This window comes from Pagrus major, chromosome 5, assembly GCF_040436345.1.
Source record: "Pagrus major chromosome 5, Pma_NU_1.0".
In the NCBI taxonomy this organism is placed as follows: Eukaryota; Metazoa; Chordata; class Actinopteri; order Spariformes; family Sparidae; genus Pagrus; species Pagrus major.
In genome coordinates this window covers 27591286-27605532 of record NC_133219.1, presented here as the reverse complement: position 1 = coordinate 27605532, position 14247 = coordinate 27591286, and the positions used below count along the sequence as shown (strand labels likewise).

Below are 14247 nucleotides of genomic sequence, written 5' to 3'. Positions count from 1 at the left end.
AGGGAACTATTTAATGTCCAGCTCAACTGATTCAGACATTTGCATTTTCACATACAGCTCCTCTGGGTAATGTCTCGACGAGTTCAGGGTTCTAGTGCATGTGTGTGAGGAACTCATTTATAGATATATGTCATTGATAAAATCAAGTGGGCTGCTGCTGATGGAGAAATGACTCATTCTGCCCCCCCCCCCCCCCCCCCCCCCATATCTTTCTCTGTCTCTCTCTCAATTTTCATTACATGTAGTTGCTGTTTATGTATCTAGTCCATCAGGTTTAGCGCTGCTGAATGAAACGCTGGGGCGAAGCTGTTAGTTTTCATTCGGTCTTGCTGGGCAGTGATGTGTAACTGTTTTTGTTCTGTGCGGTGCTGAGAAAATATACAGAAAATAAACTCTCCTTAGAAATGCAGTCAGTGGTCAGTAATGTTCAGTTGGACTGTAGGCCTGCTGCTGTCCATCCAGCTCTCCTCTGCCTTTATTCGGTAGAATGCGTTTGCCAGTTGGTTTTGCATAATGTTTTGTAAATTAGACTCTATTAAAGAACATTTTCAGTGGTATTGTTGCGAGAGATTGTGGTTTTAGTCAGTCAGCTCAGCAGTGACACATTTCCTCTAAAGTTTGTTCACAATATGCTAAATCATTAATACATTAGGTCCAGTTTAATGTGGTTATTACAGTAAATATTTAGAAACTTAGTCTGTGACTTTTCATATAAGCCTCATGATCCCATTCTTGTGTGCAAATGCTGGTAAGTGGAGAACACAGTTCTCAGTTTGTCATTGATTAGTCATGTTTTCTTTTGCAACACAATGACATGCACTATGACGTTATCTTTTACGATCAACAGCACACACTCTTCTATGTAAAGAATTTGTTACAACTTGTGCTAGTAACACATCAGTCACTAACATTGTGTACTTGAAAGAAGTGACAAGAGCAATTTAATGTCTGTTAAATGCTGTGTGATTGTACACAATGTGTAATCATTTTAGTCTCTTAGCGCTGCACTACATAGTTTCATGCTGCATGGGTGTCAAGATGGAGACACAGGAAAATACAGAGTTCTGGTTCCTACTGTTGATTCTCATACGTCCCTGATAGTGATGCCACACATTCTGCTAATTTACCTACGTCATATACTGTATTTGTTCTGAACAGATACTTAAAGAGTACATTACTGCCTTATCAGTGATACTGCAGTTATATATGTAGGTTCAAACAAACAAATATGCACTATGACTTCATTACACCTTCCTTCAAAAAACAAGTGTTGCTTGAAATACATTATTGCTCCATTTCAATGTAATTATTTATACTCCAACTTTGCTGTAATCTGACAATAGAAATATCTTCCCTTCCCTTCAAGTCATATTATTTCTAGATCATGGAGATTCTCACCGTCTTTCATGGTTTTAATGAGATGCCCCAGAGTCTGCTGAAGTTGTCAAGCTGCACTTTGTTTCATTTTTTTATGCTGTTCATGATTGTTGATTGATCGTTTTTTCTTTCTGTGTAGGACTCCATCAACGCCCTGGTCTTAGACTTGGACTACCCTGCACTACGCAAGAACAAAAACATCGAAACCTTCCTAAACAGATGTAAGTTTTTATGTGAGAGAGAGGACATAGGCCTTCGTTCAAAGCTGAGAATTGTTGTTGTTGTCAGTTCACACCATCATTCATTGATTTTTTTACTGTCTCTGTATTCAGATGAGAAAGTCATTGGACAGACTCGAGACCTCCAGATGAAGTCGGAAGACTTTGACAGAGTTAAAGTCATTGGTCGAGGGGCGTTTGGTGAAGTCCAACTGGTGAGTATTGGTTTTAATTTTCAGCTGTCACTAATGAGGATTCTGTTTCAGGAAGTGATTGAATCTTTGTTTTCTGGAAGACTACACATAGAGGGTTTGTAGAAAGTTATGAAAGTTTTGGATTTTTTTTTATTTTTGAAGGTTAGTAATATCCTTAAAAAATGCTTTATCTTCAACATATTCTGGTGTTTCATCCACATAATCGCTCATGTAAACCAAATGCTTTTAATATTTGTAATGACACAGTCCATTATCATACTTTTTTGTTGTCTCCTCCTGGTTCCTTGAAATTTGCAAGACTTAAATAATCATGATCAGCACATAAAAAAAAAGTTAATATGATCAGTTGGTCAACTTTAAAAAACAAAGTGACAATACACATTGATTGATGTGGCCATGAAGGAATTCTGTAAACTTATTTTTTTGCTATTGCATTTATTGTAACAATTTAGATGTGATGATAGAGGCTTTAAGAGTGTGGAAATTATTGGTTTAGGTACCTAAAAGTGATAAATAGTGCTTGAATTTTGGGAAGCAGTATGAACTCCACATATAAATGCATTGTAATTATAACACTAAATAAATGATGAACTGCTTTTTTTTCTAGTCGAGCCCTTCATAATGTCTATGTGAATATTCATAAAAAATCCAATTTTACTTTGAATTCTGCACTCAAATGTACTTTTACTGTCCAGCATTGGATTTAAAACATGACATGATCTGTTGTAATGGAACTAACAGTCATTGTAGTGCAGTCAGTGATCTGATGTCCCTTGTTTGTGTAGTTTGCAGTTTCACTCCATGACTTTTTCAACTCCAATCAGGTGCGGCATAAAGCGTCTCAGAAGGTCTACGCCATGAAGCTGCTGAGCAAGTTTGAGATGATCAAGCGCTCAGACTCGGCTTTCTTCTGGGAAGAGAGGGACATAATGGCTTTTGCTAACAGCCCCTGGGTCGTGCAGGTATGACATTTAATGGCTCAGCTGTTCTGTGACTTTTTCTGGTGCTTCTGCAGTTATACACTTAAAGTTAAAAGATAGCAGATAGTATATTATTGCTGGGAGACTGTGGGAAGTGTCTTTTGTTGATAATTATCATATAATACATTACAAGACATCCTTTATATTCATTTTTGAATTGTTCAAATAACTCTAGCTATTCAACACAAATAAATTCAGCAATGGCAAATAGATTGGTGCTAACTGTTCTTTCTAGTGACCAATAATAGCTATAATGAGAGCTTGTGTCTGTGTTGTTCAGTTGTGCTGTGCCTTCCAAGATGAGCACTACCTCTACATGGTGATGGAGTACATGCCAGGAGGTGACCTGGTCAACCTCACCAGCACCTATGACGTGCCGGAGAAATGGGCAAAGTTCTACACGGCGGAGGTGGTGATGGCCCTGGATGCCATTCACTCCATGGGCTTCATCCATCGGGACGTCAAGCCTGACAACATGCTGCTGGACAGACTCGGACACCTCAAGCTGGCAGACTTTGGCACGTGCATGAAGATGGATTCTGTGAGTCACCGAAACTTCAGTTTGGCAGCACGCTGTGTTTCTGAAAAACTGCTAATTTCTTCTGCTTCCAGCTTGTCTCTTTTACTGCAAAATTAGAAGGCCCTGTTTTTCTTTTACATCATTTTTTTCTTTTTATTTTAACAAAGCTGCACAAAATGGAATCTTTTTTCTTTATATTAGAAGAAAATTCTACGGCTAATGCTGTAAAGACTCTGAGCTGCTCGATGTCGAAGCAGACTGTAATGAATAAAGGTTTTCTCCTGCAGAGTTTTGAATGCTGATCAGCTTGTTGAAGCTACATAATGTGTATGAAGACATCTTTATATTTAGGCTTGGGTAACGATGAAAGACTTGGAGCTTTAATTTAAGATAACTTAAGATTTACTTTAACTTAAGATTTAAGAACTTAAATCAGTCCTTCTAGCAGTCAGTTGCAGGTTGAGATTTAGCAGTGGAAGATAACTCAGTCAGAGAACAAGTTTTGGTTCCTGCAGACATGTCTAATGAAATGTTATGTTTAGATGAATCATTTTCTATTGTCTCAAACAAGACAAAAAATATGATCTTCGGCTATAATGTCAAAACATACTTAATAAGACTTTGATTCCTGGATTTGTGTTACAGACCGGCATGGTGCACTGTGATACAGCTGTTGGGACCCAGACTACATCTCTCCTGAGGTGCTGAAATCCCAGGGAGGAGATGGGTTTTATGGGAGAGAGTGTGACTGGTGGTCTGTTGGGGTCTTCATCTTCGAGATGCTTGTTGGTCAGTGAAAATTTAGAGAAGTTATTTTATAAGCAAATGCAATGAGGTGTTTTTCTGATAATATATTTGCATTATAAGGGATGGTATTCTTAGTCTTGTACTGTATATAGCATATTGGATTTATCTCAGTGCAGTTTAATATAGCTAACTTGCTGTAACTGCTGTTAGGTGACACGCCGTTTTACGCCGACTCTCTGGTGGGAACCTACAGTAAGATCATGGACCATAAAAACTCCCTCAACTTCCCGGATGATGTGGAGATCTCCAAAGATGCCAAGAATATCATCTGCGCCTTCCTGACTGACAGGTAGAAAGAGTTACGGTCTTGTACGGCAGTACTCAGACGTAACACAACATGAGCTGCACACAGCACACATACTGTATGTTTACAACTGGCTGTTTGTGAAAGGAAATCAAAGTCTTTAAGGTTTGCTCTGGTTTTGATTAACTCCTAATTACTTTTAGACAAGAATATTTTTCAATAGGTCATGTTTGCCTGTTGCTGCTGAAACTGCTGAACTGAGCACAAAGAGTAAATTAGGTCATTGCTCTCCAACTCACTCGCTCTCTTTGTTTTGAGGGAGGTGCGATTGGGCAGAAATGGCGTGGAGGAAATTAAGCGACACCCTTTCTTCAAGAACGACCAGTGGACCTTTGATACCATCAGAGACAGTTAGTATCACTTCAATAAAACAAGCCTTTCTATGTGACTCAAACACTTAACAGAGTTAGAGTTAGAGTAAAAGTTTGTTTTACACAGCGCTTCCTTTTTTTTCCCAGCAATTTACACTTTTTCCTTTCTTTCTCTCTCTCGCTCCTTCCTCAGCGGTTGCCCCTGTCGTTCCAGAGCTCAGCAGTGACATAGACACCAGCAATTTTGATGAGATTGAAGAAGACAAAGGCGACGTAGAAACTTTCCCCACACCTAAGGCCTTTGTTGGAAATCAGTTGCCCTTTGTTGGATTCACTTACTTCAAAGAAGACCAGTAAGCCATCTGTTTAGGGACCTCAACACTTCTACATGCATAAAAGACTTAGATGAGTTCTTGGCTGTGATCTTGACTTTGTGTTGACTTTGCTCATTTCCTTCTTCAGGTTACTGAATGCTTCCAACAATATCTCGGTGACTCATGAAAATTCGAAAGGAGAGGTAGGTGCTTTCACTTGCACACACACAACAGCTGCTGGGTGCACTTTGAGCAACTTCACTAACTACGTCTGTCCAAAACTTCTCAGGAAATAAATAAGCCAGGCGTCAGTTTACATGCCCACACAGAACGGGCCTGTTGACATTGCGATCAGTCCAGCTTCATGCTCTAAGACGTTCAGGATTATGATGGAAATGACTCAGAAAGGGATTTATGTATCTGATCCCATGATTTATTTGTACTTTGTTAGAATTTCAGTGTTCTTAGTCACACAGAGAGACTTAAGCAGCTTTCAGTCTAAGTGGCTGAGCTAAAAGCTAATCTCTCATTGATTCAGTCTGAACTGAACAGTCTATGACTTGGGAGGAAGACAACAAAGGCTCAGGTTTTCAAGTTGCATCACTGCAAAACTGGCTTTAATTCCTAAAGTTATCAGCTCTACAAAATTGGCAATGTGTGAGCGCAAATCAGGAGTATAATATTTATTTTCAGGGCTAATTGTTTCTTCCGTAACGTCTAGAAACATTTAATCATGAGAAGTTTGAAAGAGCTTATCCTCCATGTTCAAGTCAACACTTACAGCTACCTATAATCAAGATTTTTAAATCAACTTAAACAAATTCTTTTTTATTGTGGTGCAAGATAAAATTAATCCAAGCGATTTTTTTTTTTTTTACTTAAACTATCTCCTTATTTTGTTCTTGACTGAATCTTTAGTGGAGTCCTTTAAAGTTTTTGCACCTTAATCCTGGTGTGAGCTACAGAATCACCCTAAACTAGATTATTATAGATATATATGGAAGATGATAAAAGTAGGATTAAGGACTATTTGACCACTGAGTGTACATCTCCTGTTATTGAACACTGGTAAATGTAATGTTGTCTTGTTTTTAATCTCTTGGTCTTTTAATGCTGCTGTCTTGGCCAGGACTCACTTTTAAAGGAGATTTTAACCTCAGTAGGAATATTCCTGGTAAAAGGTGAAATTAAAATAATAAAAAAATTAAACAATGGTTAAAATGTCTGATTATGTATTAAAGCATCGCTCATAGTGAGAAACCCATAGAGAATGTTTGGTAACACTTTATAATAATAAATGGTAAATTATAAAGGTTTATAAACTAAAAATCAAATCAGTTGCAGTGACCATCGAAATAACATTTACAGATGAATTACACATTATTTATCAACCATTTACAAAGTATTATTAACATCAGTTGCAACTTTACAATAAACAATTGCTTAAGAAATGGTTTGTTGACAAGTGAAATACTAGTAACTTAAGTTTATTTACCTATACATTTAATTAATTTAATGGTGGTTATTATACAGTGTTACCAAAAGGGTCAGGTATGTTACTTCATTACATAACACACAGTCAAGCCACAGGAAAGATGGATGACATGCAGTAAAGGTTGCAAACAGTTTTTGAACTTTTGAACTTGTCCTTTAAGTCAACAGGATTTGTGATTGGTTGGTTGTTTTCTGTCAACAGGCAGCAGCACTGCAGAAGAAACTGCGCCACCTGGAGGTGCAGCTGAAAAACGAGAAGCAGATCAAAGATGATATAGAGCACAAACACAGGTACAAGAGCCGCAGCAACATTTCTTCGTAGTGGAGGCTTTTCTTCATGTTGCACCACCTGAGCACATTGACCATCACTGTCAAAACTCTTGTAAATATTGACCTGTTTTCTTTCTGCAGGGCTGCCACTAGCCGTCTAGACAAAATCTCCAAAGAACTCGAGGAAGAGGTAAGCTAATCACACTGAGACAGCAGTGAACTCTTGAATCCACAGCACAGACACCTGTTAGTGTTGGAGATCACTTGCATATTTTTGGCTCTGTCCTACTTTTAATATTTGCTGGTGCAATGACCCAGTTTCCTCTCTGGGATCGTATGAGTTCCACCTTTTCTCACATTTTCCTAAAAACTGTATTTGAATCAGACTAAAGATTTCTCACTGACCATGTTTCACTTGAATGCCAATGTGTTATATCCAGTGAGGTGCAGCTGCAGCGCTCTTTGAATTCTAATAGCCACATTAAAATGTATATGGGGATTGGATTTGTGTTGAGCCCAGATTGGATTCTCATGAACCCCTTCTTATAAAGTGAGTTATGGAATCAGAGCACCGTGAAACCAGCCCTATAGGACATGTTGAACAAAGTATTTAATGATTGATTTTAAGGTGAGCGGCAGGAAGAATCTGGAGTCGACACTGAGGCAGCTGGAGAGAGAGAAAGCCCTGCTGCAGCACAAGAGCCTGGAGAGCCACCGCAAGGCCGAGAGTGAAGCGGACAGGAAGCGCTGCCTGGAGAACGAAGGTGACACGAGACACGCATTTTATCACACACTTATTCAAGATCTATGAATATATATGTATAACTTCATGATCCTGCTGCCCAATAACATGGTTTTCCTTTACTTTCAAAGTGAGACATTGATAAACAAAGTTTAAGCGTGGCAGCTGTGTTTTGATAAGACATTTTTCAAAGGCCATCAAGTGAACACATGCAGTGGCAGACTTTTCTTTTGAGTGCAGAGGATCATAGTTCTTTTTAATTCAGTTGATATTGGAATCCAGTGAAATGTGACCTTCAGGTCGACAGCTTTGTGTTCGAATTGACTAATTTGGGTTTAAATTTGAAGTAGAAAAGTTTTGTAAGAAGTTTACAGACTGATATAATGTGGATGATACTGCCATCAACTGGTCAAGTGCACTCCTTAAACTGTGTGGAAAACATGTTCAGTCAGAGGAACACACGTCTGTAGGCCTACAATAAATATGTTTTTCTTTGTGGATATTGTATTATTTGCATAATGGTACTCATCTCTGTTGCTTTGTTCTGTGATACCCCTGTGAAACTCCTCAATGATTAACACTCAGTAGTGAAGGATTAATACTTGAATATTGTTGTAATACAGCATATATAACAAGCTTGAACAACTATTTTGTAATTCTGAAGAATTAGACATTTACTGATATTGGCCTTTGTTCTTCTGTGTTGTGCAGTCAACAGCCTTCGAGACCAGCTGGATGACATGAAGAGAAGAAACCAGAACTCACACATTTCCAATGAGAAGAACATTCACCTGCAGAAACAGGCCAGTCACTGAGTGTTATGTTTTGTCTGTGGGCAATTAAGGTTAATGTGTAAAAAGTCACCTGATATTGTAAAAATACACAAATTACAAAAAAGGAAAGTAAAAGCAGTGTTCAGTGTGCAATGTTGTCCATAGAAAAACGCAGAAACAAATGGAAACATGTATGTAAGTGTTAATAGCAAGAACCCAGATAAAACTGCTGACTGATTTTTAAACATTTTTGTCATTTTGTCTCAATCAGCTGGAAGAAGCCAACACGTTGCTGCGGGCTGAGTCTGAAGCGGCGACACGTCTCCGTAAAACCCAGACGGAGAGCAGCAAGCAGCTGCAGCAGCTGGAGGCCAACGTGCGTGAGCTGCAGGATAAATGCTGCCTGTTGGAGCGCAGCAAGCTGAGCCTGGAGAAGGAATGCATCAGCCTGCAGGCCGCACTGGAGACGGAGAGGAGGGAGCACAGCCAGGGCTCCGAGACCATCAGTGACCTGATGGGTGGGTGACTGACTCACACACACACACACACACACACACACACACACACGCCCAGCATTTAAAACAGGATCTGGAAAGACTTCTAGTTTATAAACAATAATCATTTATATGCATCAGTAAGCACAAAGGCGCCTCATCATATTTAGTCTGGTTTAAAGATTACATACGATACCTTAGTTTGATTTTGTGTCCATCTATTTATTTATACAAATTTAGTGCAGAGTGGTCTGCATGATTGTTGTGAGAGGAATGCAATATAGCATTGGAAATCCTGCTGTAAGGATTTGCTGATGGTTACCTGTATTTTTGTGCAGTGGAAATTCTATTACTGGCAGAAAATGTGGTGTCTCAGCCACATTCTGTCTGCCCAGCAGCTTGCAGGGCAGATTTACGGGGGCAGCTAGGTGGGCAAGAGTGATGTGCCGTACAAATACAGAGGGCACCTAAGAGGCTTTTCCTGCCTTAATAAGGAGTTTGCTCTGCAGAATCCATTCAGCAAACAACATTTTCACTATCTGTGTTTGTGTGTGTACCATTTGAATTTCTTTGTAAGAGCTTTTATCTAAACAAGTTTGTCTGGAGGTGCTTTACGGAGCCGCAAAGGCCACAATACAAACAAGAACAAATACATCTGATATTTAGAGATATAAGGCTTAAGCCCCCTTTGTCACACTGATTTAACAAATCTGAGTGTAGAGAGTAAAAAATGAAAAAAATGAAATTCTCTCTCTCCTGTAAAGTAAAACAACAGCCAGCTGCTGCATTTTTCAGCTGGTCAGCATATAGCTGTAGGAGACTGTGATTGTACTGCCCCAGCATGTATTTGTCTTAATGTATGAGGGAGTATGTCATTATCAAGACTAATAATTCAACCTCTATCTGATTAAGACAGCACTCAGGCTATTTAAACTGTCATGTAAAAGCTCTTATCTTATTTGGCTTAATTGAGGTGAGGTCACACGGGTCCGTTATCACACCTAGAGATCTGCCCAGTCAGCGCCTCAGTTCACTTTGTTTTTGGCTTTTGTCAAACTCCAGTTGTTGGTTATCAGATGTTGCATTTACAAACCAAACAAGCTAGCACAATGCACCGCTTTCTCCAATGAACTGGGAAATTTGAGAAGCAGCAATTATTTGAACCATATAAATATTCAGAATGAAGATATAAAAGATAATAAATAATCAGGGTATTGTTTGTATATATAAATATGGCATTACTGAAAAAACCCCAACACATTCACACTTTCAGGCTATCTAGTGGTGGCCAAGATCAGTGTATATGTTCGTAAGTCTGAATCTGGGATCATGTGTTAGCTTACACTGACAATTAAAGTGAAAGTGTTTTTGCATGTTTTGGAGGCATTTTTGTTTTATTTTTTAAACTCGCTCCTCTGAGGACTCTCTTGGCTTTGTCTTGCAGGACGCATTGCTGGCCTGGAGGAGGAGGCACGTCAACAGAGACAGACTCTGTCTAAAGCAGAGACTGAGAAGAGACAGCTTCAGGAGAAACACACCGATATGGAGAAGGTAAACCTGAAAAATCAGAGTGAAGATAACTAATTGTACACCTCTTATGGACTATATATTCTTTATTGGTTTGTATATCTCAACTTTCATAATATCTACAACCTTCTTTATTTAGTGGCCTTTAGATTTTTTCTTTCTTTTTTCCTCTGCGAAATATATGAGGCAAATAAATACAAAGATGACAGAAAGCATTCAAATAAGCCGTATCAAACAGGTATATTGTGCTGCTCGGGAAGTAGCTCATCACAATCTCCTTCTTAATGTCTCCAAGACCAACAGGTTGTCTAATCATATAAATACCTGGGGGATAAATTAGACACCTTGAACTATAAAGATAAAATAAACATGATGATTCTCCCCCAGATTATTTTGCCTTGGGTTATTTGGCACCAGTTTGAAACATTAATCATTAATTAAGATATTCTATCTAGTGTTTTCCTTATAATATGGTTAGCTGCAGTGGGAGCATCACAGAGTGATGTAAGAGACAGGCTCTTTAAAGCCTTGTTCTTTAGAGACCATTGTACAACTGCCAATTACTAACAAGGTGCTGATTACACTTTAGTTAATGGCCACCATCTTCATAGCATTGTAATATTTTAAGTACTTCCATGAATCAGCTGGTAATGTCCATTTGGTTTACTGAATAATTCAAAGTGCAGATTGATCTTCCGTTTGACGGACTTAAGAAAGGACACTGATGGGTAGTTAATGATGCATTATAATCATTCCGTCTTTGATACTAATTTCAAATTATATTAATTTGAATGAAGTGTTTATCATCCTGTTAGTGAATGTGCGATGGCTGGCTGAGTTTTTCACTGGGTTTGTTTTCTTTGTGCAGGAGATGAGCAACAAGGAGATTGATCTGACCTACAAGCTGAAGGTGCTGCAGCAGGAGCTGGAGCAGGAGGAGGCCTCTCATAAGGCCACCAGGGCGATGCTGGCAGACAAGAGCAAGATCAAAGTAACCATCGAGGGCGCCAAGTCAGAGTCCATGAAGGGTAAAGGTCACCAATCCTTTCTCTCCTTGTTTGCTTCAACTGTCTGCTCATGCTGGTTTGTAGCATTAGATGCTGTGAGGGAGAAGATTTGTGAAATAATTCAGCTCCAAGAGACTTTCACCAGCCAGCAATTGTTGCACCACTACAAATCATAAAGAAAGTGCATTTATTATTACAGCTTTGCATACTCCACAATTGATTAGCATAGCTTAATATGATAAAATAACTCCCATGCAGAGATTGAGCAGAAGCTGGCGGAGGAGCGATCAGCCAAACTTCGGTTAGAAAACCGAATCCTGGAGCTGGAGAAGCACAGCAGCATGATGGACTGTGATTATAAACAGGCTCTGCAGAAACTAGACGAGCTGCGCAGACACAAGGACCGACTGACTGAGGAGGTGAGTGTTTATAGTCTGTGCAGTGTGTTTAGATATTAAATGCCACCTACAGAAACGCATCCTGTGCTTATGTAACAAAATGACACTTGTTAGCTTTTAACTGTAATTCAGTAGCAATTTACAAAAACAGGAAGTACAGACATAACACTAACAAAAGCAGATTAATACAATACAAACACCACCCCTCCTCATTCCTCTGTATTTTGTTGCACCTTTCAGGTGAAGAACCTGACGCTGAAGATTGAGCAGGAGACCCAGAAGCGTAGCCTGACTCAGAATGACCTGAAGGCCCAGAACCAGCAGCTCAGTTCTCTGCGAACCTCCGAGAAGCAGCTCAAACAGGAAACCAATCACTTGCTGGATATTAAACGCAGCCTGGAGAAACAGAACCAAGAGCTGCGCAAGTCAGTTTACATTTGGCTTTAAGTCTTTTCTAGCATTTATACTCAAGGATCTATATTTAATATAAAGAGGATGATGAACTTGTTTTTATTCTGACTGCAGAGAAAGACAGGACACCGATGGCCAAATGAAGGAATTACAGGACCAGTTAGAAGCTGAACAGTATTTCTCTGTGAGTCTTTCGTCTGCTCTGAGATTGAAAATGTGGCTGTTAAAATGACTAAGCAGCATGGTTCTGCATCCTGCTTGCTGAGTGTGTGGGCGGTTATGTCTCACCAGGACAACGTCCTTTTGATTTCAGTAGCTGATGTATGCATGCCTTTTTTGGAAAAGCTTATACAGGATTCAGTATTAACCGTTCAGTAGAAACCCATCAGTTGATTTTTATGTATTTTTATAACAACATAAACATTACATGATGTGTGTAATCTAATGTGTATTGACAATGGCTTCCTTTTTACTTTATTGGCTTATTATACACTGTGCATATTCATTATTACTTGTGAAAAGTATTCTCGTTTCTGACTTCTCTCCTTCTCTAGTCATGGAGGCAAAGAGTTGCATGTTAATGTGTTACCTCTAAGTGTGAGGTGTGTTTGACCTGTTTGCTGTGTTTTGCAGACGCTGTATAAGACCCAGGTTCGTGAACTAAAGGAGGAGTGTGAGGAGAGGAACAAACTCTACAAAGACACGCAGCAATCAATGCAGGACCTACAGGAGGAGAGGTGGTTTGGTTGTTTGAAAATATCATCTATAGATTTTTAATCTGCTTTAAACATCGATGAGAAATGTTAAGCCCTTTTTCCTGAAACCTGATCAAAACCAAGACAAAATAAGGAAGTTGTCAGTTCAATTACATCTCTGTATAATCCTTGTGATTAATAGTTGTTCAGCCTTTCATTTGTTTTCATTTAACGTCTTTCAGAGATTCATTGGCAGCTCAGCTCGAGATCACACTGACAAAGGCTGACTCAGAGCAGCTGGCGCGATCCATCGCTGAGGAGCAGTATTCAGACTTGGAGAAAGAGAAGATAATGAAGGAGCTGGAACTGAAGGAGATGATGGCCCGCCATCGCCAGGAGCTATCTGAGAAGGACATCACCATCAGTTCGGTGAGTGGCATTGACTGTGTTTATCTTTCTAATCCAGATGATCTGAAAGGGTTTTGTATCGTAGGCAACTTTTTTATGATGCGAACAAAACAACTGTTCATCACACCAGAAAATGAGGATATTGAGGATGAGGATATTTTGCCTCATGTAGAACAATATGATGCACAACAAACAAAATGTAAATCCAGATGTCATTAAAACAGACTCAAACAGTTGATGTTGAACAACAGGTGGCAGGGGCAGACTGCTTAGACAGTGCTCATAATCAGCCATAACATGTGAATAATCACAGTATTTCCTGCCCTATGCAGCTGGAGGAAGCCAATAGGACCCTGACCAGTGATGTCGCCAACCTGGCAAATGAGAAGGAGGAGCTGAACAACAAATTGAAGGAGGCGGTAGAGGGTAATTAAAATGTTTAAGATACAGTTTGAAATATTATCATAAGTCAAATATTGCCCAGTTTGATATTTTTCATTCCCCTCCCCCCCAGAATCAGACAAATCAAAGGATTGGGAGCAGCAGATCAGCCAGATGAAGCTGGCATTTGAGAAGCAGCTGCAGTCAGAGAGGACGCTGAAAACTCAGGTTTGTCATCAGCAACGTGACAATAATGTGAGAGGTGTTGTTTGAAAATGAAAGAGCGACATTTAAGAGAAGGCCTTCAAGAAGCACCTCCCATCAGACCAATCTCCAGTCAGAAGCTTTCTTACATCCAGACAATTACTAAATCATGAACTGTCTGTCAACAGGCCGTCAATAAGCTGGCTGAGATCATGAACAGGAAGGAGGTTCGCGGTGGAGGAAGTCGTCGAGGTAATGACACAGACATGCGGCGGAAGGAGAAGGAGAACAGGAAGCTGCAGTTGGAGCTGAGGTCAGAGAAGGAGAAACTCAACAGCTCCATCATCAAATACCAGAGAGAGATCAATGAAATGCAGGCAGTGAGTAGAATGAGCAC

The 14247-nt window shown here is 39.6% G+C and overlaps 1 protein-coding gene across 1 annotated transcript in view; it reads left to right on the top strand.

Moving 5' to 3' along the window:
* rock2a (rho-associated, coiled-coil containing protein kinase 2a) overlaps nt 1–14247 on the top strand; it is a 35879-nt gene that overhangs the window by 14896 nt on the left and 6736 nt on the right. Inside the window, 25 exon segments of the mRNA XM_073465611.1 lie at nt 1517–1598; nt 1710–1810; nt 2635–2772; nt 3071–3331; nt 3956–3986; nt 3989–4099; nt 4268–4406; nt 4680–4771; nt 4926–5085; nt 5195–5249; nt 6743–6831; nt 6952–7000; nt 7439–7574; nt 8264–8355; nt 8597–8843; nt 10264–10370; nt 11215–11374; nt 11612–11772; nt 11992–12176; nt 12277–12346; nt 12796–12899; nt 13100–13286; nt 13598–13691; nt 13780–13874; nt 14039–14230. Of these exon segments, the coding sequence (XP_073321712.1) occupies nt 1517–1598; nt 1710–1810; nt 2635–2772; nt 3071–3331; nt 3956–3986; nt 3989–4099; nt 4268–4406; nt 4680–4771; nt 4926–5085; nt 5195–5249; nt 6743–6831; nt 6952–7000; nt 7439–7574; nt 8264–8355; nt 8597–8843; nt 10264–10370; nt 11215–11374; nt 11612–11772; nt 11992–12176; nt 12277–12346; nt 12796–12899; nt 13100–13286; nt 13598–13691; nt 13780–13874; nt 14039–14230 (3138 nt within the window).